Source organism: Ovis canadensis, chromosome X (assembly GCF_042477335.2).
Source record: "Ovis canadensis isolate MfBH-ARS-UI-01 breed Bighorn chromosome X, ARS-UI_OviCan_v2, whole genome shotgun sequence".
Taxonomy (NCBI): Eukaryota; Metazoa; Chordata; class Mammalia; order Artiodactyla; family Bovidae; genus Ovis; species Ovis canadensis.
Window position 1 is genome coordinate 106,377,009 of NC_091727.1, and position 23,885 is coordinate 106,400,893.

The window sequence follows — 23,885 nt, forward strand, 5'->3', positions numbered from 1 at the left end:
CGGCCAGCCTGGAGTTCCCTCACCCGTGACTTCAGAGTCCTCAAGGTCATGGGAGAGACTGGGGTTCTAGGCAGTACTCATAATACCACTGCACATGACCTTCTAGAGTCTCCCCGAGGACTTAGTCAAACTCCAGGCAGGGACACACCCCAACCTCCAACCCCACCCAACTGTGTAAATAGCTCACAAGAACAGATGCCAGAAACTAGCCTCTCCCGTGGCAAAAGGAAACAAGCTCTCAAAAGCGCTACCTTCTCTTCCTTCCTGGGAACAGGAGGACCAGGTCCATAAGATTGTTTCTGTTCCCCGTCAGCAACCATGTGGTTTGACTGAGGCAGGCAAGCAGGAAAAAGGGCTTACAGAAGCAGCTGCTAACATCTGTGCACAAGGACTGACTTGAATCATTTGCCTCTGAACTCGGTATCAAATTCAAAGCCTCTCCCTTCTCCCTCCTCTCTCGCCTCTGTAGCCACTGCTTGATCTGCAGCTCCACTGGTCACTTCTGGCTCCAGTCTGCTGTCCTGTTAAGCAGATTGCTTTTTTCCCCAAAATTGGCAGGAATGGTTTCTCCTTTAGTCTTCTGAGTGTGAGCTCAGACAGATTTCTGTCTTTGAGATCCTATGGGATTTTGTTATTGTACCCCACCCAACAGCTGGCATTCCAGAAGGCAGCCTGGGCTAAGTACATTGCAAGTATCTTCAGTATATGGCAAACCCAAAATCACCCAGAATGCTAGGGAATGAGAGATTCTGGAGAATGGAACATTTTGTTACCTGAGTTCACATTAATCCAAACCCCTTTTTGTCTCCTACTGTGGGTTTTTTTCCTCTCAGCTTTATTCAGATATAACTGACATACAACATTACGTAAGTTTAAGGTGTACAACGTGATTTTATCCATGATACACATATATATTGCAAAATGATTACCACCATAGGGCAAGCTAATACCTCTAGCACATCACATAATTACTGTTTCTTTTTTATGATGAGAACACGGAAGATCTACTCTCTTAGCAGCTTTCAAGTATATAACTCAGTACTATTAACCGCAATTACCAGGCCACACATTAGATTTCCAGAGCTTATTCATTTCAAAACTAGAAGTTTATACCCTTTGACCAACATCTCCCCAATTCCCCCATGTCTCCCTAGCCTCAGGTAACTATCACTCTACTGTCGATTTCTATGAATTTGGCAGTTTTTGATTCCACATATAAGTGAGATCACACAGCATTTGTCTTTCTCAGTCTGACTTATTTCACTTGGCACAATGCCCTCAAGGTCCATCCATGCTGTTATTAATGGCAGAACTTCCTTCTTTCTCACGGCTGAGAAATAGTCCATCATATATATGTACATACATCACACCTTCCTCGTCCATTCATCTGTTGACAGGGCACTCAGGCTTTTTCCGTACCTTGGCTACCGTGCATAATGCTACTCCCTACTCCTGATTTTTTAAATCTTGCTAACATAACTGTACACTTTTTTTCTGCCTTAGTAACACAAGACCAATGTATCTATCCTTTGTTTGGTTTTTAAGGCTTCCAAGAGCTTCAAGTTTCTCATATACTTAACATCAGGAATCACATACAAAGTTCAAGTGGAGAAAGCATAAGAGGTAAAGCGCAATGTCCAGGGTAACCCCTGGAATATATTTTGCTTTCATTAAAATCCCAAAAGAGGAATGAGTTTCTCTTTCCTTTGTCAGTGTTCTCTTTCTCGTCAAGTGAGGGTATCAGAGGAGACTCTGTTGAAGAAGAATCCTGAGTAGTAACATTCTAGTAAATGGAGTCTTTATTTTAAATTAGCCACTATTGAAGCTGTCTTCATCAGAACAGCCTAGGTTTGGCATTATGAATAAATGGAAGTTTCTAAGTGGTTGGGCTAATTTTCCTGGTTATCAATATGCCCAGAATCTCAATGCCTGCAACATTCTCAGTCACCTGGGTGTGATGGGAGGGGGAGGGATTTGTGAAGGATCATATATTCCTCCTAGGCCTTTTAACTACCCAGGCTCCAATGGGGTGAACCAAACAGACAAAAACTGCTATACAATGTTCTTGGCTGTTTCTACTAATTTTTCTTTTGGTGGATCCACATTGGCTTCAGGAGTTATATATGTCTGGGAAACCGACACTGCAAAGTTCTGGCTTGTTCCCTGCCCTGATGCTAAGGGATAAATATAGATCTCAACCACTACAGAAATTTGGCCAGGATTCCGAGGGGTGTGTGTGTGAGGGGCAGTGCTGATGGGGACATTCTGACATGTGGAAGAGAAAAAAGGTTTCTTTATATCCAAGGCCCTCTTTGGTGGGGGGCGGGGGCAAGCAGGAGCCTGGCCTCTAAAATGCATAATCCATATTTAAGGGGCTGGTTGATTGACACAAATAAGGAAAATATTATAGGTGGCTTAGTGTGGGGCGGGGGAGGTGGGGAGAGCAAAGGGAATCTTTCCTGACACCTTAGATCCTTTTGCATGAGATCAGCCTTATGAAAAAAGAAAGTTATTCTTGGCCAACTCCCCTCACCCCCAACTCCCACCCAGGCCCCACCCACTGCATGCACTGATATCCAGCTCTCAACTGAGAAGGACACAACTGAAGACTGCCATTGGGCCCATAGTAGCTCAGGCGCTAGAGAAGGGCAGGGAGAGGGAAGACGTGAAGCTGCGGGGGGGCGGGGGTGAGTCGCTCATCCTTGTGACCCAGAATATCTCCCCCTCCCTGTAATGATGAGCTTGCTTTTCCATAAGGGCTTTCCTTTGATTCAGAGAAGGGGCCAACCAATGAGAGAGGGGCATGTTAGATTATTTTGGGGAAGGGCTCATGCCAGGAGGGTTCACTTTTACTAGGCGCCAAGTAGCCCCAGCAACCAGTGTCTCCTGTACCAGCAACAGCTCCGGAGCTCTCCCCCACTCGTCTGCCTCTGCCGCGCCTCTGCCCACTGCACAGCCATGAGAAGGCAGCTCCGGTCCAGAAGGGCCCCGGCCTTGCCTTACGGTTATCGCTACAGACTTGTGAGTCCTGGGAAGCAGAATATTTTTTGCTGTCCCTTCAGAATGGGCTGGGTGGGGGGTGTGTAGGTCATGACTCACGGCTGCTTCTCTTTAGGATGGGCAGGAACAGTGAAGTTTAAGGAAGCCCAGGGTTTCAAGCATGAGCAGTGACTCCTGGGACCCCATTGCACCCTGAATGGCTAGACTGAAGGAGGAAGCCCTCCTCCTGTGCAACAAAGATAAGGGCCAGGGGAGATGCCAGAGAATGAGGGTGTCTTCTACAATGTTTTTGTGGGCGTCTAGAATTTGAACAGACCTTTTGGAGTCTGGGAGTAGAGGTTTCACTCCAATAGCAAGAAATGGAGCCAAGAGAGAAGGGAAGGGAAAGAGGAAATGAAAGGCATTTGCCTACCCAGTTGTCTCAGTCCCTTTGGGTGGGAGCTTCTGAGGAACCCAGCTACTCTTTTTCTAAAGCTGAAATTCCAAGCTATAGCTAAAACCCTGGAATACTAGATAGAGCCTGGGAGCAGTCCTAGACATCGTTTCTCTAGAATCCCTCATCACGTAAAGGAGACTGCTGTGGCTCAGGGCACGGGAGGTACTGGCCATTTACTGGAGAAGCCGAAGTGAGAATGCAGGTTTCCTCACTTCTCATCCTATGCTCTTTCATATTTGCAGCATGCAACTCCCTAACCCTCCAGCACCCATGGCCTTCCTGCCTGCCACCCCACCCTGCCCAACACTCACACACCCCACCTTCAATGTCACCATTTATCTCCAGGGTGCATTAAAATTGTCTTTGAACCCAAAGTTTCCTTGCATTTACTTTGCTAGAAATCATGAGTATATGCCACATGCAGTGTTTTTTTTGCTGGGAAGTATATTCTGAAATCTCCCCCAGAGAGGGCTATGATCTGAGCCTCAGGAAGAAACAAAGCTTAATCCATTTTTCTTGGTGAATGGCCACTCCCCAACCAAGGAGCTAACTGGAGACTCTCAACAGCCAGCAGAGGAAGACACAAATTCTAACCCCATACCAACCTGTGGAGGGCTTCTCGTAACTTTCTAGCCACGGTTTGTAGAATCTCTCTTTTGACCTTCCCCAAAGTCCCTTCCAGTTCTCAGAGCAGTCACAGTCTATAAGGCATAGAAAATCATTCCTTATTTGGATTCTTTTCTCTATAATGCTGCTAAAGTGTTGTGTACAAGTTTAATTATCTGTCCCTCATTTTGGATTTTAAATGCATCAGGGGATCTTGCTTTATCGGGAACACTTGATCATGTTTACAAAGAGAGGATTTGATGCAGTGAATAATTGTGTGCTAATGTCTCTTTCAAAATTAATCAACCATTCGAATGTTTACAGGGTGTCACTCAAGGCAGGGCACAAATTTATCTTCCGGGTCATACTGTTTGTTTATGTATTTGTTTATATGTTTATATATTTAGAATGCTCAAAATGGAGCCATGTTCTGCCCTTCAGACTCTTTCCTTTTAGGGCAACACCACGGCCCCAGCACACACCCACTCTTCCATCTCTGCACACTCACACACACTATCACAGGAGGTCAGTGCCACTTTAGGAAACAGACAAAAACAGGCCCTCTCATTACAAAAGGATTCCCTACTGGGTTCCATGAAACACTGAGCTCCCCCCAAAGTGCCCCTCTTGTACAGTGTGAGGTTCTATACCTGGAAGCTGGGGCAAGGGGGAAAGATATTTGCAGTTCCTGAAGCCCAGGCAGTGTGAGAGCTGTGGGGAAATTAGCTCTGAGAAGGTTAATTCTTCCTGGGAGGGTAAAGCTTTAATGACAAGCCATCTTTAATGGGATTATCGTGAGAGCTCATATCTACAAATAAGATCAGGCAGAGGCCAAAGCCAGCTGCCTCCTCTGTGGAGCAGGGGTGGAGGGCAGGCAAAACAGGCGACTAGGAGAGGAAAGGAGATTTTCCCGAAAACATAAAGGGAATAGAAACTCCTTCACCTTGAAATGTTATACTTCAAATTCTCCAAGATTTTCAGTTACATCAGATTCTCTGGAGGCCAGGATGACTGACTACCCACTACAGTCCGGATGAGCGCCTAGGCGAGGGCATGGTTCAGGAGTTTTCAGCCAGGCATTTATCACTGATGTTTGTTCCGTGCCCACTGGTTACCTAGCTGCAGGCTCCAAGCTGTGGAGGGCCATCAAAGAGTTAGAAACTATGCCCCGTCCCACCCACCCCCACCCCAGGTGCTCAGAATGTAATTCTGGAGGTCAAATGGGTACCTATGTTCACACACAAGTGAAAGAGATTTAAGAACATGCATTAATCCGTTCAACATTGAGTGATGGGGGTTTATTTTCCTAAGCCTTACCCCGTGAGTCCTTGTCAGAGTTAGAGATCTCCAGTTGTGAGCACCTTCAGCCTCTTGGGAACACAGAATCTAATACATTGCTGTGCTCTGTCAGTCTGCTCAACCACCTCTCAGCTCTTGTGCTCAGAGTGGTAGGGGAGAAACATCGTCAGGGATATTGCGAGACATGGGTTCGGAGTCTGTTCTATCGTTGAACTAGCTGCGTGATTCTGGCTACATCCTGTTGCCTCTCTGGGCCTCACGTGGACAAGTGAATCTTCAAGGTCCCCGTCAGGTCTGATACACGTGTGACATAAGACTGTACCTTTGAACAAATTCGAGAGCAATTCAAGAGTGCTTGTAATCAAGAGCTAGACAGCACTGGGCAGACTGAATGCTGAGAGTAGAGCCTTGTCATTCTGCATCACTTTTATGGATCCTGAACAATCCAGCTCTCTGGCCCACCCCGCCCCCCATGTCAGCCCTTTCAGCTGAGTGTCCTCTAAATGGCCTTTGAGGAATCAGGCAGGGAGAGGGCGGCATGGAGCCCCTGGCCTCTATCATTGGACACATCCCCCCAACAGGTGCACAGGCCCTGCCGCTCTTCAGATTTGGACAGCACAGAGAAGGGAGGGTGGCCTCATTTTCTGCTGCTGCAATGAGCCTTGGCAGACCCACAAAGAGCAGAGATCCAACTCGCCAGCCTGTGGCTGGGAGGCATTTGAAATACCATTTGGTGAAGTCTGGGTTTTTCTCTTTTTTGTTTAATTTTCTTAGAACCACTTGGAGAAGATTACAGTTTCAGATCTCAAGTAATGGCTGCAATCAGTCAATCAACAAATATGTGCTGAGCATTTCCTACGTGCCCAGATTTCTGCCAAGGGTATGGGCTTGGGGGTGGGAAAGGCGAAGGAAATGTCAGTTGCTGTCCCAGCCCTCAGGTGGTCTGTCCAACCTGCTTCTGGCAGGCAGAGGTTCCAGCGTGGGCAATAGTCAGAGAAGGAGCAAAAACTGCACCCCTAATCTCTTTTTTCTGTGAGGAAGACAGTCTAAGTTTTGAGGGGGGGTACAGCAGCTGGCTTTTCCTCCTGATGTCTATTCTAAGCTATTTTTAGCCACAACTTAGGATGGTGAGGGTGAGCAGCTGAAAGCATCCAGAGTGTTAGGACAAAGCTGCCGTGGACTGAGAATGTGGCATCACAGACACAAGTGTCTAAAACTCCTCCATCCTCCAGTGTTGAGCTCAGTCTGCCCTGACAGGCCAAAGTTAACGGGAAGCCATGGCCCCAGGACAGAGTAATGACATGAACAGTCCTAGGGGAACAGCCCAAATGCCTGCAGCTGAGAATAACACTTGCACCTCTATGGAAAGAATATTGGGTCAAAATGGGTCATAGAAAGAATATTTCCTGCAAGAGAACAGAGAGAAAGAAATCTGCCTCTTGTAACAACAGGTATGTTTCTGGATAAGTGGACATCTGAAGCATCTCCAAATATTGAGTTGTTTTTCATTTATTTTGACTGGTGGGATGTGCCATGGGAAATTTTCTTTTCCAAAAAAAGGGGTTGTGTGTTGTCACTGTTTCAGGATGATCAGGATGAAGTGAACCAGAACTACTTAGCGGATGAAGAGGAAGAAGCAGAAGAGGAGGCTAGGGTGATGGTGGTACCTGATTTGGAGGAGGAGGAGGAAGAAGAGGAGGAGAAAGAAGAGGAGGAGAAGGAGGAAGAAGATAGCCACAGTCAGGAAACAGACAGTGCCTGGTGGCGGAAACTGCAGATTGTGAATGAATACCTGTGGGATCCGGAGAAAAGGACATCTCTGGCCCGAACAGGTCAGAGTTGGAGTAAGTCCCAGTGGTCCCAATGCCCCAGTCGGGTGTCCTTTGCTTTCGGCTTGGCGTCCAGGACTCCTTTACCACACGTTGGATGGGCTTGTCTGCAAACTTCTCTTAGCTCTTCATGTAACCGGATCAACGCCTAGGGAAATAATGGGCAGATCTCATCAGAACAAACTCCAAGTGGGTGAACAGACGATTGTGTAGCTGAAATCCACTGGGCTCAACAGCATTTTGTAGTGCAGAAAGACAGTAAGAATGAGATGAAAAAGCACAGATTTTATGGAAGCCCCAGCCCTATCATTTTCTATCTGTAACTTTGGGCTCATCATTTATCCTCTCTGAGCCTCAGTTTCCTCACCTGCTAAACAAGGGAAGCAGTATCTCCCTTTCTCTCTCACAGGAGCAGCCTGAGACTCTGATAAGATATGAACATGGTAAAATCGAAAGTATTACGCAGAAGACTATTCCTAGGATACGAGACTCAGGTCCCTGCTAACCTGACCAAGTGTTTGTACAGTCTCATCATTTCACCCCATAATGTCAGACAAGGATAGCTAGGGCTGCCACTGGCCCCAGGTTGTGGGTGCTCTACGGCTCCAGGGTGTTAAGAGAGAAATGGGTTAAAGGGATCATTTCTAGCGATTTAAGCCCAAGCTCCTGTATTTCTTGATCCACGGCAGAATTGCGATCCATATGCAGCCACCACTTGTTACTTCACAGCTTCCCTAGCACTCCTCTCCCAGGGTCCCTCCTACTCACCTCTTGAACTCTTAATGCTGATGCTTCTCAGGAGATTTAGCTTGTGGTAAAATTCATACTCGCCACACTCTGCACATCCCAGGAAAAGAGCAGCTGCTGGTCTGAACTCAGTTAACCCGTGGAAGAAAAAACAGATAAGTCTATGCGTGAAATAAGAGTCCCCCAGTGCCAAGAGTCTACATTGCTGAAGTTGACGTCCATGCCTTCTAAAGGCCCCTTTAACTGAGAATTCTCTCCTTTGTAGCTGATGTTTCTAGTTCAGCTCAGTCAGGGTGAAACGGCCAGCCCCGCTTCCTGGAATTGGGAATAGCAGGTGTGGGGCTCCAAACAACACCCACCTCCCTTCACCCCTCTTCAGTTCCCAGCCCCACCCCTGCCCATCCCTCGAACTCTCAACTCTAGACTGGAACAAATGTACCTTTCAAGGAACATTCCGACATTCTGGAAGCTGCAGACAAATGCAGGACACTCACTGGGGCTCCAAAAGGGGCACAGCTGTCTCTGGCTTGCCTAAAGAGGACTGGAAAAACAGGCCTTGTGAAATGCAAGTGTGGTCTGGGAGAGGAAGCCCTGTGTTAACCCTTAAACATCCATTGGAACTTAACCAGATAAGCTGACCCAAATTGTGCCTGTGGAAAAGAATCCACAAGCCAATACATGGGGACAAGGGAGGAAGGTTCGAGTGTCCAGGGGAGATGTGGCAGTGGGGACACTGCACATCCAGGCCTCTGGGAAGCGGGTCTCAGAAGGCTAACCCTGGGCAAAGGGCAAATAGTGATGTTGATGCCCAGGCCACCACATGCCTTGCTGTCCTCTTGCTTGAGAACTAGGTGCCAATTAAGCACTTACTAACCCTGTCCAGCCTGGACGCCAACAGGACAGACATATTTATCCAGCCTGTTATTATATTCTGGGCTTTTCCTCTTATAGCTGGGCAACTTCTATTCATAGGAGCTATATGTTATTTTATTGGGTACTGATCAGAAGTCTATGAGGTAGTAATATTATTGCCCCCATTTTACAGATGCAGAAACTGAGGCTTAGAGAGAGTAAGTAACTTACCTAAAGTGACAGTTAATAAGTGGTAGGACTGGGATTCAAACCCAGGTTGGATGAACACTGGAGTTCCTTCTCTTGCCAGAACACCACACTGTCTTCATGAACTCTAGCAGTGAGCAAGGCCCTGATGGGTAAGGGCCTCAGGACCTGATGGGGTATTTTAGTGGAAGGACTGAAGAGTTGGGATTGCGGGTATCTTGTCTATTCAAGATATAATTGTCTATCCAAGCTTGGGTGGGGCATTCAGGGGCGAACACTGGATTACCTAGAGGAGCAGCCCAAGTAAAATTTGGATATTTGGAGCAGAAAAGGTTGGAGGGATCAATGGGTTCGGGTGGGTACAGTGCTTGGTTTTGCTGGGGGTGGGGGTGGGGGTGGTACAGTGTAGCTGAGACAGCCTATCACAGGCTCCAGGGCACAGACTCCTGGGCAAAGCCGAGGGGACACATTGCTAGTGCCATTCTCCCATCTACAGCTTCCCAGCCACACATCCTGGGCAAGAAGGAAGATGTCTCCAGGGGAATGTACCTGTCTTCTATTGCTTTCCTTTCATCCATGAAACTGAGCCTTCTGGTCCCCCAGGATGGTTCCGGCTGTGGATGGGTTGCCAAGATGAGGACAGGGGTAGAGCAATGGAGAATGGAGGAGGAGGCAGAGGGCACATCCCATGAGGCCAGCCAGTGGGCACCAGCCAAATACCACAGGCACACAAGGTGCTGCTGTTTCTTCTCCGGGGACTCCAGCTGAAGTGAGGTGTTCATATTCCAGTTCCGTTTTAGTGCATCTTAGAAAACATAAAGGTTCACCTCCAGTTAAATTCCTAAGGAATTTTTTTCTCCTTTTCCTGACTCCTTTTGGGGGCCGTTAATTTTATTTGGTTCATGGTTCAATTTAAAAATTGACATTTGGATTTGGTTTGGGGTACAGCAGAGTTAGGTAGTTTGTTCCAGTTTCCAGCTCATGATATGGTTCAAATCCATAGTTCTGACATCATGTCACTGCTGTGAGAAGAGTTAGATGCTATTTTCTGAGACAGCCCCAAAGAGGGGCATGCTTATTCACTCATTCTGTGCTGCCTAATCCCGGGGCAAACCTGGTCCTGATCCAGCCCACAGAGGGAGAATTCACACAACTGTGCCTCTGGAAACTATGGCAATAATAATATTAACAGTGATGAAGAGTGTCATATATAGAGCACTGAGTGTCTGCCAGGCCCTGTGCTATGCTATTTATATGCATCATTCAATGTTAAGAAGTCAGTACTATTATTATCCTCATTTTACAGATGAGGAAATTGAGGCACAGAGAGGTAAATAGCATGTCTAACATCCAACAGCTAGGAAATGGTAGCATCAGCACAGGATGGAAGGAAAGGCTGAATTTCAAATATTGTTAGGGACACAGATCAGAATACGAGGGAAGTGCTAAACTTATCACTGTTTTATCTGCAAGGAATCGGGGGTGCCCAAAAGTTCTATAACTTGCCAAGTGCACAGTTAGAGCTCACAGGTGGCAGCTATCAATAAGTACAGTTGCCCCCTCCTTCCTTCCCCATCCTGTGTTAGTGTTCTTTTTGAAATCAGAGTCACTTAAACTTTTGCCAAACATGAATAAGATTTGAAGTACATAAAGTGAAACCTTGCTTTGCCTTCATTAAAGGCAAGTCCAGTGGAAATGAAGCAAAAGTTTGAATTATGGGCTATGTGAAAAGAAATGCTGTTTTCGTCACTTGCAAATATATATAATCACTGGAACCAAGTGACTAGAACTCTTTAGGACACCTGCTTTAATGAATAGCAGAGAATGATTTGTACATAGGATATCGCCCATAGACCAGAGGACTCCCAAGCAATTTGCCTTCTGCAGTACTTCAAACTCTGTTCCCCTGTAATCTCGTTCATGGTCATCATTTGCTCAGCAAGCCCTTCCATCGGAGATGCTGTAAAGGTAAAACTGCAGTCAGACCTCTGACGCAATTCTCACCAATTTCAAATCGGTGAAATCTGAATAAGCAAGGACATACTGAATCTGGGGAATTACAAAAAAAGCCATGTCACGTGTTAGCGCTGGTTCTGATTCGTGAGTTCAAAGGCAAATGCAGGGCTTATTGGCCAGCACTGACCCCCCTCCCCTCTGATTTTTCTGCAGGCCTGATCTTAGTCATTTACTTCTTCTTCTATGCCTCCCTGGCTGCTGTGATCACCCTTTGCATGTACACGCTATTTCTGACCATCAGTCCTTACATGCCGACCTTCACTGAGAGGGTGAAGCCTCCTGGTGAGTGCCCAAATACCCTGAGCTGTCCGAACACCCTGGACAGAAATCTGCTTGCACAGCATGTTTGGCCTCAATTAACTTTGGCTCTTCCCGGTAATGACTTAGGGATTCAATTATTAGGAGTAAAAGTAAAATGGTACTTGGCAGATTATGGTCCTTTTCATTTTGATTGCCTGGGAGGGGGTTGGGGGGAATGGTTTCATGGGAATCGATACAAAAAATTATCCCAAGAACGGGTTAATATATCCAAGACTTGTTTTCATTGCCAGGAGTTATGATCAGACCCTTCGCCCATAGCCTTAACTTCAACTTCAACGTTTCTGAACCTGACACTTGGCAGCATTATGTGATTAGTCTAAATGGCTTTCTCCAGGGTAAGTGCCTCTGAATGGTGAGAATATCTTTGGAAAGGTGATGGGTGGGAACTCAAAAATCACTTGGCTCTGAAATCCCAGTCTTAACTAACACTGCCCATTCTGATTTTCCCTTACCTTGCATCCCCCTCAGCACCTGTAGATACAATCAAAACTATTGTGGTTTGTGATTGTATGTTGCCTTAAAGCATATAAAGCCAAAGATGGTAAGTTATATGTTTATATGAAAGCATATAAACCAGTAAGGTGATAAGTTCATTAGGACAGAGAACTTGCTTTCTCTTCTGGAATACCCTAGAGCACCTAGTTATGTCTTGGACATATCCAGATGGCTCAATAATGATCAATTACAAAAGATAATTCTGGGGTGTGGGGGCAGGTGGTGATGAGAAAAGGAGAGTGTTCTCCAGAACTGGAAGACTCTTATCTCTTGTGTTTTCTCAAGGTGAGAGAATTCATTTCTTGGAGACGATCCATCTTAAAGGCTCTTAAATAGCCTTTATTTAAGGCTCTTTATTTAAATAGCAGTCCAAAAGGGAGTTGGAGGACAAACCTCTGGGTGGCACTCACTCCAACATTTTGATAGCCAGTGTTTTCAAGATGCCTATCTCTATAGTATCATGAGATAACGTTCTCAGGGGCAAATGAATGGCTTTCTGAGAAGCCCTTACACAGGGTGAAAACTGAGGTAGCAGCTTGGTTAAGGTTAAACATAGAGCCCACAGTCTCTGTATTTCTCCAGCTATCAAAGTAAATCCATGGGTCAACTGCACCTATTATTTGTGGGGGAAAAGCCAGTTAGACTGGTTGTCCTGGCCTGGCTGAAGCCAAGTGATAGGGGTGGCCTACAGAACATGCACTGAACTAAGAGGATTTTCTTATGTGATAGGAAGCCTTGTTTAAATGCATAAATGTTGTCACTGAACTTTAACCCTGCATCACAGAGTCTATTGTCCCCATTTTACAAATGGGGGAATTGAGGCTCAGAAAGGGGAAGAAATCTGATCAAAGTTTTCCAGTAGCTGAACCAGTGTTTCAATTTAAACCCTTGCTTCTGTTCTTGACACCCTTGCTACTCAAAGTGTGAGCCAGGGACCAGCAACATCAGTATCACTTGGGAGTTTGCTGGAAAGGGAGAGTCTCAGGCTCTACCCAAACCTGCTGAATGAGGATCTGCAGGTGGTGTTTACACCCTTTAAAGCTTGAGAAGTGCTGCTTTTTACAATTCTTTGCTGCTGCCATATGACCAGGAATTAGAAACTCAGCTTTGTATCAGTGTCATTTTGATTAAATCTGAGATTCAGAATCCTCACCTGTAAAATGAGAGGGGCATGGTTCTTTTTGAATCCATGGAGTCCCATTTTTTGGCTCCCCAAAATATTTTGGGCATCATAGCCAGCACAATATCGTCTCTTCTTTCAAAATGCTTGTGAGCTATTGCAAATGTACTATCAGAATCTCTGCTGAGGAAATTGCTCTAAGACAGCAGATGCAGAAATATCAATTCTGACCTGATGACAGAGGTGGGGGACATTAGGAAAAGCATTGGATTTTTTAGTTCCTAAGTGTAGATAATATGCCCTGTTTAAAAGGAACACATCTCTGAAATAGACATCCCAGAGTATCAATTTCATTCCTGTGAGGACAGAGATTTTGCAATAAGGGTCATGCCCATGTCACATTATTTTTAAAGGAGCACCCTCAAGAGAAACAAAGAACACGTGATTAGAGTTTCTATTTAGAAAGTTATTTGAACATAGTTCTTGTTCTTCAAAAAAAGATTTTAAAAAGAGAGAGATTAAAACAAAACCTTGAATTGAATGTAGATTTGTCAAAGGAAAAATAAAAGCTTAGCCATAACTAAGATTTAAAATTTAATAGAATAAATTTAAAATTCCCAGTTGCTTCTAATATCAAGCCCAAGTCACAGTCTGTCTAGATAAGGGTCCAGCAGTACTTTTGGAGTTTTACCTCTGGTGGCACAATCTCCTCTGAAAAACTGAGCTACTTGGAACATAAATGCATGGAGGCTGGATCTAATAGGACTAACTGGACTTCATCATTGAGAACCAAACTGGGAGTAATGTAGTCATTTCTAAAGCCCAGTTCTATGCATCTAGTAGCCCAGTCAGCTCAGAGGCCGACCTTTTCAGCCCTCTCCCTGATACCTGTACCTTGAAAGTGAAAGTCGCTCAGTTGTGTCAGACTCTTTGCGACCCCATGGACCCCAGTCTGTGGAATTCTCCAGGCCAGAATACTGGAATGGGTAGCCTTTCCCTTCTTCAGGGGATCTTCCCAACCCAGGGATCAAACCCAGGTCTCCTGCATTGCAGGCGGATTCTTTGCCAGCTGAGCCACCAGGGAAGCCACGTGTACCTTGTGCACAAGCTAAATTCCACGCAAGGAAAGGGACACTGACTCTGAGTGCCTCGGTTCTCAGCAGACAAGCCCTCACCCCCTCAACCTCTCAGTGGAGACCCTACGTTTGTCATTGTTTCCTGTCTTTCAACCTAAGTTTCTATTTTTCAGCGCTAACTTGCCTCTATAAAGAATGAGCTGGTTTATTTCCTCCTCTTCTTCCTCCCGCTTCCTCCTGTTCCACAACACAGTTTTCACCTTCTTGCATTGGGTGCTTCTGATCAACCTCAAAGAGAGGTTTCCTAGACTGAACTTAAAGAGATATAACCCCCGTGTTTTGCTTCTATGTATACCCCATGCCTTGATATGACTCAATCCTTCTTCCCAAATCCACCTACTATGCGCCTCTTCCTCTCCCAGAAGTATTAATAGAAGAGGCAGCCCTCCACGTTTACAATTTACCATGTCAGAAAAGAAATAATGGAAAATAGAGAAGAGTTATAAAGCAACAAATATAATACAATCCAGAGATGGATATGGAAGAAGTTCCAAGAGAATGAGAAGCAAGGGGACAGGCAATCCAAGTGGGCTAGGGGACTAGCCCAGAAGGCTTCTTGGAGAGATGTTGTTGAAGGGCCTGGGGCCCCTGATGCCAGGTCACAGGCTCTAAGACAGAATGAGTGGGCTTTCAGAGGAGCACAAGTAAGCTGGGGAAAGGAAGCCAGGGAGAACTACTGAAAACCTGGCCCTCTCTGCAGCACCTAACGTGACCCTTTGCCACCCCTACGTGCTTTAGGTTACAATGACAGTCTTCAAGAGGAAATGAATGTAGACTGTCCCCCGGGCCAGTACTTCATCCAAGACGGTGATGAGGATGAAGACAAGAAGGCCTGCCAATTTAAGCGCTCCTTCCTGAAAAACTGCTCTGGCCTGGAAGACCCAACTTTTGGCTACTCTACTGGACAGCCTTGCATCCTTCTAAAGATGAACCGGGTATATTGGCCCATGATACTCTGGTGATGAAAAGTGAATGAGTTGGGTAGGAAGGCCCTGGCCACTCCACGTCTCTTGGGTTCTATCTTTATACACTGTTAGGCTTGGCCATTTTTACCAAGAGCATCAGTAATACAAACACCTGGATAAACCGACCAAGTAATAATTCCTTTTCTCCCTGAACATTTTCTATTTGGATTCTTCTCCAGCACCCCTGAACCTGCCCTTGGATGCCTGTATCAGGAATGAGATCTTGAACTGTTTGGCACAGGGGACTGACATGAAGGTGGTGTGGGGGGCAATTCTTATATCACAAGAAACGCATTTTCCTCCTCTCCCGCCATGCCTTGGGGTGGCAGAGCCTTATCAGGCATGCTGTCCTCTTGACACCATTACGTTCTTTACACCTTCAGGATAATCTTGCTGCAATTGCCATTGTATGAATATCAGCCACAAATAAAACAAGGAGTAAGCTGAGCTGTGTAGCTTTGAAGATATTTTGCATCTTCTGCTTTCTGTAACATTTCTGAGAGGACAAATAGATCAAGTTTGTGCCTAAAGAAGTGATGACTCTGGGGGGATTTAGAAAAGCCCTACTTTTTTACTGTCAAATCTGTTAATTTTTTTTCTTTTGCTAGATTGTTGGCTTTCGTCCTGAGCGTGGAGACCCTGTGAAGGTTTCCTGCAAAGTTCAGGTAAAGTGCCCTTTTGAATAAGTACTGTTAGCACACCTGTTTCGTGCAAAAAGGTGGGTCATCTCTTCCAAGGGCTTAACCTGGACGGTTGGCTAAGGGTCAGGGAAAGGGTTAATCTTTTCATAACTACGCCTCCATTTATACCTTCAGTCCTCCCTGTTTCCAGAAAGCATTCCATTCATGTGTATTCGTGTGTGTAGTGTGTGTGTGTGTGTGTGCTGATTTATACCTGTGAAAGCCAAGGACTGAACCTCAGCTAAGGGCCACAGCAGGGAACAACAATGTGCCAAGTCATTAATTGGGATTCTGTTTACACTTTTGCTTTTAGCTCTAATTACTTGTTTCTTTGAACTAAACAAGCGGCTTTCATTAGAGTCATTAGTCCCTGGTTTTAAAACTGAATTTCACTTTTTGCAGCAATGACCAGTGGCACTGGGTGCTGCAATAGCAAATGACTACAAAGGAAGTATAAACAGAACTCCATTAATATGCTAATTAACTGTCCTTCAAGGGACCATTAACTCCTATCTCATCTGTGCCAATTAGCTCCCTTGTAGGAAAAAGCCCTAGATCTTGGGTTTGCTTCTTAAACTGGCAGTAGCTGCCTCCTGTTTGCTAACAGCCACTGTACCCCCCAGTCCTGGGCAGATGTCTTACAAATAAGTGAAGCCAGGGAATCCCATTCTCAGTACCAGAAATGCCGCTCAAAACTCCAGTCTTGATGGTGGCAGATCAGAAAGCAACAAAAGGTGGCATTTATTCAGCAGTAGTTCACATTCAACAAGAATTTATGAATCACTTATTAAGTACCAGGTACTCTGCTTGGTGTTGGGAGTGCCAAGAGAAATATGAATCTGTCTCTGAAATCAAGGCAGTCAAGTAATACAGATGCAGTGGGGACATAAAGGAAGGAAATGTTAGTTCCACATGGGAGGTGATGACACTGAAGATGCGCTTTGAAAGGTCAGGCCATGCTTGTCCAGTGACCAAGGTAGGAAAGACATTCATTCTGTTCACATATACGTGAACATGTATAAACATACACACATGAGAGGTGTGACTACAAATGGTGGAACTGATTCCACACACCATTCACCAAAAATAAATTTCATTACTTTTTAGAATATATAAATAAACCATGAAGATGAACTCAGTCTTAAATTAGCATAGTAACTGGATTGAGTCCTGCTTAGAGTTCCCTAAGGAGATCAAACCAGTCAATCCTAAAGGAAATCAGTCCTGAATATTCATTGGAAGGAATGATACTGAAGCTGAAACTCCAATACTTTGGCCACCTGATGGGAAGAATTGACTCACTGGAAAAGACCCTGATGCTGGGAAAGATTGAAGGTGGGAGGAGAAGGGGACAACAGAGGATGAGATGGTTGGATGGCATCACCAACTTGATGGCTGTGAGTTTGAGCAAGCGGGAGTTGGTGATTGACAGGGAAGCCCGGTGTGCTGCAGTCCATGGGGTCACAAAGAATCAGACATGACTGAGCGACTGAAATGAACTGAGAGTTCCCTAGTGGAAGCCATTCATTTTTCAGCTTACATCGAACCTTGCTGAGAACTGTCTTTTTTTTTAAAAAAAATTGAGTCATTATACATTCTATAATAATTAATACTGGTCAAATCCACACCCACTTGTGGAAGTCAAGCAGGATGAAGTAATTACTAGAATAAATGAAGGAGAGTTCAGTTTATACTAAGCCATTATAGTATATTGATAGAAGTAATCACATGACCCGAGTGAGCGATTTGCTAGTAGTGATTCACTATTTGTCTCTTACTAACCTCCAGACCTCGGCTATCTAGGGCAAACCTAACGCATGGGCAGAAAGCCCTGCCTGACATACTATGATGAGGGTCAGTTCAGTTCACTTGCTCAGTTGTGTCTGATTCTTTGTGACCCCATGTGAAGCACGCCAGGCCTCCCTGTCCATCACCAATTCCGAGAGCTTACTCAAACTCATGTCCATTGAGCTGATGATGCCATCCAACCATCTCATCCTCTGTCATCCCCTTCTCCTCCTACTCTCAATCTTTCCCAGCATCAGGGTCTTTTCAAATGAGTAAGTTCTTCACATCAGCTGGCCAAAGTATTGGAGTTTCAGCTTCAGCATCAGTCCTTCCAATGAATGTTCAGGACTGAGTTCCTTTAGGATGGACTGGTTGGATCTCCTTGCAGTCCAAGGGACTCTTAAGAGTCTCCTCTAACACCACAATTCAAAAGCATCAGTTCTTCAGTGCTCAGCTTTCTTTATGGTCCAACTCTCAACATCCGTACATGACTACTAGAAAAACCATAGCTTTGACTAGACTGACCTTTTTTGGCAAAGTAATGTCTCTGCTTTTTAATATGCTGTCTAGGTCAGTCATAGCTTTTCTTCCAAGGAGCAAGCATCTTTTAATTTCATGGCTGCAGTCACCATCTGCAGTGATTTTGGAGCCCAATAAAATAAAATCTCTCACTATTTCCATCGTTTCCCCATCTATTTACCATGAAGTGATGAGACCAGATGCCATGATCTTGGTTTTCTGAATGTTGAGTTTCAAGACAATTTGTTCACTCTCCTCTTTCACTTTCATCAAAAGGCTCTTTAGTTCTTGTTCGCTTTCTGCCATAAGTGTGGTGTCATCTGAATATCTGAGGTTATTGATATTTCTCCCGGCAATCTTGATTCCAGCTTGTGCTTTATCCAGCGCAGCATTTCACATGATGTACTCTACATAGAAGTTAAATGAGGGTAAACTTGTTTATTTAGTCATTCCCCCTTTGCTTATCCTCCTGACCCCACCCCCTCTAATGAAGCCCCTCAGAGAATGTGGTCAGAGACATGCGTTTAGGTGAGCCATGTCCAGGCTGTGTCCCTGTGCACCTGGTTTGACCTCCACCGGAATTGAGCACACCATGTGCATGGTGTTGCAGAGTGGGATTTACAGAGCATGTTCTAATTTACGCCTGCCTCGGCTCCAGAGTCCAAGGCTGGGTGCCAGGTCCAGTATGATTCTTTGCAGAGGGGCTGACATGGTAGGCCCTCTTGCCAGAGCAACACCAGGTACCGCAAGCCCTTTGGAGCCTCTCGGAGCCCTTCCGCCTGAGTTTCCTAGGAGCCAGCACAGAGCTACACTGAGAACCTTCATCCTCCCATGTCTGGGCCTTCTATTCAGAATTCTTTGAACTGCAAAGCCAAAGCCCAGTCTTTACCTGGAAACACTCCTCTGGCAATAAGTCTGGCCTGAGCTATGCCTCACTCTGCTTTCCTGATCTTCCTGAGATGCACACACAGTGTTTCTATCTGGGCCTCAGGCCCCTTTAGCTCAGCCTCCAACTCAGGGACCCAGCACCTGATACATACTTGCTTCTACTTACAGAGAGGTGACGAAAATGACATCCGATCCATCAATTACTACCCAGAGTCGGCTTCTTTTGACCTCCGCTACTACCCTTACTATGGCAAACTGACTCATGTAAGTCTGTACTTCCCTTTAGTCTTTGCTGTCAAAAAGGGCTCAGAGGCAGGGCTGGCTGGGATCAATGAGAATCAGGGAGCAGCAGGTAGTAATAGCAACGGGGTGAACAGCTGCTGGCCCAGACCAGGAGTTCACTCCACCAATTCCTATCCCAACCGCTCCTTGCCAAATCTGAAGGAATCTCAAACATGGTGTGGCCTCATTCCTTCAGTTTACAGATAGAAAAATGAGGGTTCAGAGAGAGGAGTGACTTGCCCAAGGTCACACAGCTAATTAGTGGCAGAGCCAGGAGCAGACTAATCACTTAGCGTTGCACTCAATGATGTCCAAATAATCGGGTTCCTTTTTCTCGTGCTTGGAGTCTTGGGGCAGTGAAGGCTTCAACGCCAGCTTGGAGACTTAATAAGTACTAGTTCTGGTTTGATTCATGGTCTGATACCCAGAAAACCATATCCTGCTGAGTTAGAACTTCTTCTCCCCAGAGGACAGTCAGACAACTGACACTGACTTACGAGAGAAACGTGTCATTTCCCCCCAGTCCCAGGGCAGAGAGAGCATCTCAGTTGCTTCAGCCACCTGTGACTTGGCATCATGGAATTTGCAGTCTCCTTTGTGGAGGTTATTCCATCCTGCACTGACCATCCAATCACATCCATCCTGCTGTCCTTCCCCATGCCCCCTCCCCTCCCCCCCACTTGGAATTCATTGTTCTTCCATCTACAGGTTAACTACACCTCCCCGCTGGTGGCAATGCACTTTACAGATGTAGTGAAGAACCAAGCGGTGCCTGTGCAGTGCCAGCTGAAGGGCAAAGGCATCATAAATGACGTCATCAATGATCGTTTTGTGGGTAGGGTAATCTTTACTCTAAACATAGAAACCTAAGAACTTCGGGGGGCCACTCCCACCAGTTCTGTTTCTGTTTTATTTCATGTTACCCTGGTAGCACCTGAATTCTTTTCCTCAATCAGGACACAGCCAGATGGACACCTGAGACAGTAGACCATTTTTCCTTGCCTTTGACATATGTACAAAATGGCATTGTGGGAACTATTTGATTTTTAAAGGTAGTCTCTCCTGATGACAAATAGATGATATTCGTTTCCTTTTCCCCCAGTTAAAACTAAAATCCATACTTGCTGCTAGAAGTCTTATTGTAGCATAAACATAGTATCTGATAAAATTCACAGTAGCCATGAAGGACAATTTCTGTAATGATTATAAATTCATCATGTTTTCTAAAAATGTGTTGTTTTTAGAGGTGAGATTCCTCCCAACCAGGCTGATAACTAACCCTTTTTGTTAACCTGCCTGGCAAGGTCCTGCCCTAAGAATCACCAAGCAGACCAATCCAGAATACACCTAGGGCCACCATGCCCAGGGAACTCTGTATCCAAGGGTGCTTGTGAAATAGGCTTTCCTGGGCAACTAAATACTGCTTCACCAACTAGGTTATCTCCAACTGGAACAGAAGTCACTGATAACTGGATGTTGTTCTGGGATAGACCAGAACATAGACTTTCCCTATGACTACTTTGGGGAGGTGAGGCCCAGTGCAACTGGGGAGAACACCTACCACGTGGATGTGACTGTTACTAGATTCCTTGCTTTATGGTGTAGTCTTCCAAAGGCAAATGTTCCTGTAGAAAGGTTGTCTCTGCTTCAGGCAAAGGAAAAGACAAGGATGATCTCCACCACCTAATTCTTCTTGGGCTATTTGTTTGCCAGCAGTGTGATGCTCTTTTGAGACCTCAGGGATGGGTGTGTTGACCACCCTCTCACACCCTCTGCTACACCTTTGGGGACTGAAGTCAGGGTCTCCCAACTGATACATGGTAAGACAGAAATCTCCTGCCAGGCCACCCTATATTCAAGTCCCATTAGCCAGCTTTTCATTTTCTTAAAAAAATGGTATGAGGCAGATGTTTATCCAGGTTGTGGATCAGCCAGGCTGCTTTGTCTTATCTTTGGCCATATGACCATTCCGCTGCTTGTCTCTACTAGGAAGAGGGCTGGGACCAGGAGAAAAAGAGAGTGTCAGAGAAGAGTATAGTGTCTCAGGGTCCAAAGCAAGCTTAAAGGCCACCTGGAAATATCCAGAGTCAGAAGCTCCTCTACAGTGTTTACCTTCTCCCAAAACAGGGAACTGACAGTTTGGTAGTGAAGACAAACAAGTAAAGAAGTAACTACAATATAGTGTGACAAGAGTTTTAATATTAGTATGTGGGAATGCTATGGGAACATGAGGAAAAATAACTCAAGCTGAGAAAGTAGCAGAGGAAATTTTACATGCAAAGTCACAATCATGAAAGACCATGGTATGTTTGGGTAACTGTGAGCAGCTCATGTAACTCGAATGTAAAGGGCTCAGAGCAATGGCAGGGAGGGGCAGTGGACTGGGCTAGAAAGGCATACAGGTACTGAAAGAGGCCTTCGAGTTTTATCCAGTAGGAAAAAAGGAGTCATTAAAGCATTTTATGGGCTTCCCAGGTGGCTCAGTGGTAAAGAATCCACCTGCTAAGCAGAAGACACATAGGAGACATGGGTTCAGTCCCTGGGTGGGGAAGATCCCCTGGAGAAGGAAATGGCAACTCACTCCAGTATTCTTGCCTGAAAAATTCCATGGACAGAGGAGCCTGGCGGGCTACAGTCCATGGGGTCACAAAGAGTCGGACATGACTTAGTGACTAAACAACAACAAACAAAAGCATTTTATGCAGGGAAGCTTTGTGATCATACTTCCTTTGCAGAAAGAGCACTTTGGCAGCCACATTGTGAAGGGTGCATTGCAGAGGGACAAGACTGGGGAATGGGCAGTGAGGGAGAAGGAATCAAGAATGACACTGAGGTTCTGAGCTTGGCAAGAACCACTGGGATGGTGATACTGTCGATTAAGACTGGGAATACATGAGTGAAGCAGGATTAGAGAGGAAGATGTTGAGATCAATTCTGGACATTTTAGGCTTGTGATTTCTACTTGTCAGACACTGATGTGGAGCTGTAAATATAAGTGGGTTGGGGAAGAAGGAAATCTGAGGACAAAAACAACATTTGTTTAAGTGAACTCTCTTAAGAAAGTCCACGGTATTTAATCACGGGAATTTGAGCCACTTATGTAAACATATCACAGCAATCTGGTCTCTCAGGTAGCGCCTCTCTCTTGGCTTATGGCAGAAAGGACTGCTGCTGCTCTTTGGAATCTCCTTCCCACACACCTTTCCAACTCTTAGTGACAGTAAAGGGGGGGCTGACTGCTATTAACAAGTGATTCAAAGACATGCGACAGCAGATTTGTGGAAAACACAAAAAACAACAAAACTGTCTCCCCTCAACTCCTTTCCTTACCAAATTCGACTTTCAAAACTAACCTTTAAAAAGAAACCAACTTGAAGATAACAACTTGAAAACCTCCTAACAGTCAGCTCAAATGATCAAAGTCTCAAGATTTAGTAGTAACAGATAATAGAACAGTAGATCTGGAAAGGAACTTAGAGAGCGTGTAGTGAAAACAACCCGCATTGCATCTGACTCCAGGTCCAGTGCTCTTTCTACTCTGAGCTGCTGCTTACCAGGAAGTACCATCTTTTAAAAAATCAATGAATGATAGATGTCCCAAACATTTTAAAACATATGTCAAATTTGAGTTAGAATAGTTAACATTTCACAGGAATTCAACTGGTGCTATATATTATACATAATACATGATCCTGTTAAATACGTTGACTATTAAACAGACAAGGAATTATGAATCTTTTGTCATACAGTATTTCTCATTCAACGGAATCCATCATTTCCACAGTTTCAAGGCAATATTGAATAGAAGTAGGATACTTGGGGATGTCAGCCAGGCCATTTAAAAATAGCTTTATTATACAGAACTGGATATTGTATTTATTAAAACTGGATTCTAACAATTGAAGAAACTTCCAGTGGATTAATTTAAATAGTCCCCTAAATGGTGCTGTATCAGGATTTGATTTGTATACCATCTGTTGCACTGTACTCGGTTTTACTTGATTGTCAATGAGAAATACTACTTCCAAATGCCTTCATGATTTTTGTCCATGCTAGACTTAGGATTTTTTTTTTACTTCTTAGCCCTTGAAATTATTATTCTAACGTTACCTTTCTTAGGCATCTGTTTGCTGGGAATCTTCATGTAGAAAACATTAATATTGTCTTGGGGAGATGTTGACAGCAATAAATTAAAATAAAAAAGGAGTGTACGATTTCCTCTTTCTAAACTGTACCACTGATTTCCCCACAGGAATATTGGGCAGACATGTGGGTGGAAAACTTGACAACTGACAGCCTATTAGTTTAAGACTTTTTTTTCTTCTCCCTCCCATCTTTTTTTCCCGACTCTTGTGATTCGGCCACAGGAGAATGAAACTAAAAGTTGTTCCATTTCTAAGCGTTTTTCCTTTTGCAACACTCATGCTCCAGTTTCTTGGAAGACTATTTTGTCAGAGTAAACTGCCTTTCTTCATCAAGGTTGAGTTTCTGGTATAAATTATTCTGTTTGTTTGCATAGGAGAAGAATGCGACGAGAAGCTTTGAGGCAGGGAAAAGGAACAGAAATTCAAAGAGAAACTGCAAGTTAAGTGACTTCAGGGCACATCTGACCACAGACTGTCTCCCAGAGCAAATCTCTAGTGGTGATTGCAGCTAAAGACAGAAATATTTCCATTCCCTTGTTTGACTCAGAGGCTAG

At 44.9% G+C, this 23,885-nt stretch overlaps 1 protein-coding gene and 1 long non-coding RNA gene across 3 annotated transcripts; one reads left to right on the forward strand and one right to left on the reverse strand.

Annotated features, from left to right (window-relative positions):
• The first annotated feature begins 2,611 nt into the window (after positions 1-2,611).
• Positions 2,612-23,094, forward strand: ATP1B4 (ATPase Na+/K+ transporting family member beta 4). Of its 2 annotated transcripts, none has more exons than XM_070292054.1 (8): positions 2,612-3,021; positions 6,927-7,173; positions 11,146-11,274; positions 11,544-11,648; positions 14,803-14,999; positions 15,638-15,694; positions 19,073-19,168; positions 19,895-23,094. In XM_070292054.1, the coding sequence occupies exons 1-8, from the start codon at positions 2,959-2,961 to the stop codon at positions 20,054-20,056; spliced, it is 1,056 nt and encodes a 351-aa protein (XP_070148155.1). In that variant the 5' UTR covers positions 2,612-2,958; the 3' UTR covers positions 20,057-23,094. The 2 variants fall into 2 exon arrangements, with proteins under 2 accessions (XP_070148155.1, XP_070148154.1); XM_070292053.1 differs by having other exon boundaries at positions 2,764-3,021; positions 6,927-7,185.
• On the reverse strand, positions 6,087-18,423 carry LOC138931163 (uncharacterized). Its single transcript, XR_011446428.1, has 5 exons — positions 18,198-18,423; positions 9,526-9,781; positions 8,357-8,458; positions 7,939-8,039; positions 6,087-7,318 (listed from the first exon to the last, which is right to left on the reverse strand). It is a non-coding gene; the product is annotated as an uncharacterized lncRNA (long non-coding RNA).
• Positions 23,095-23,885: the final 791 nt, after the last annotated feature.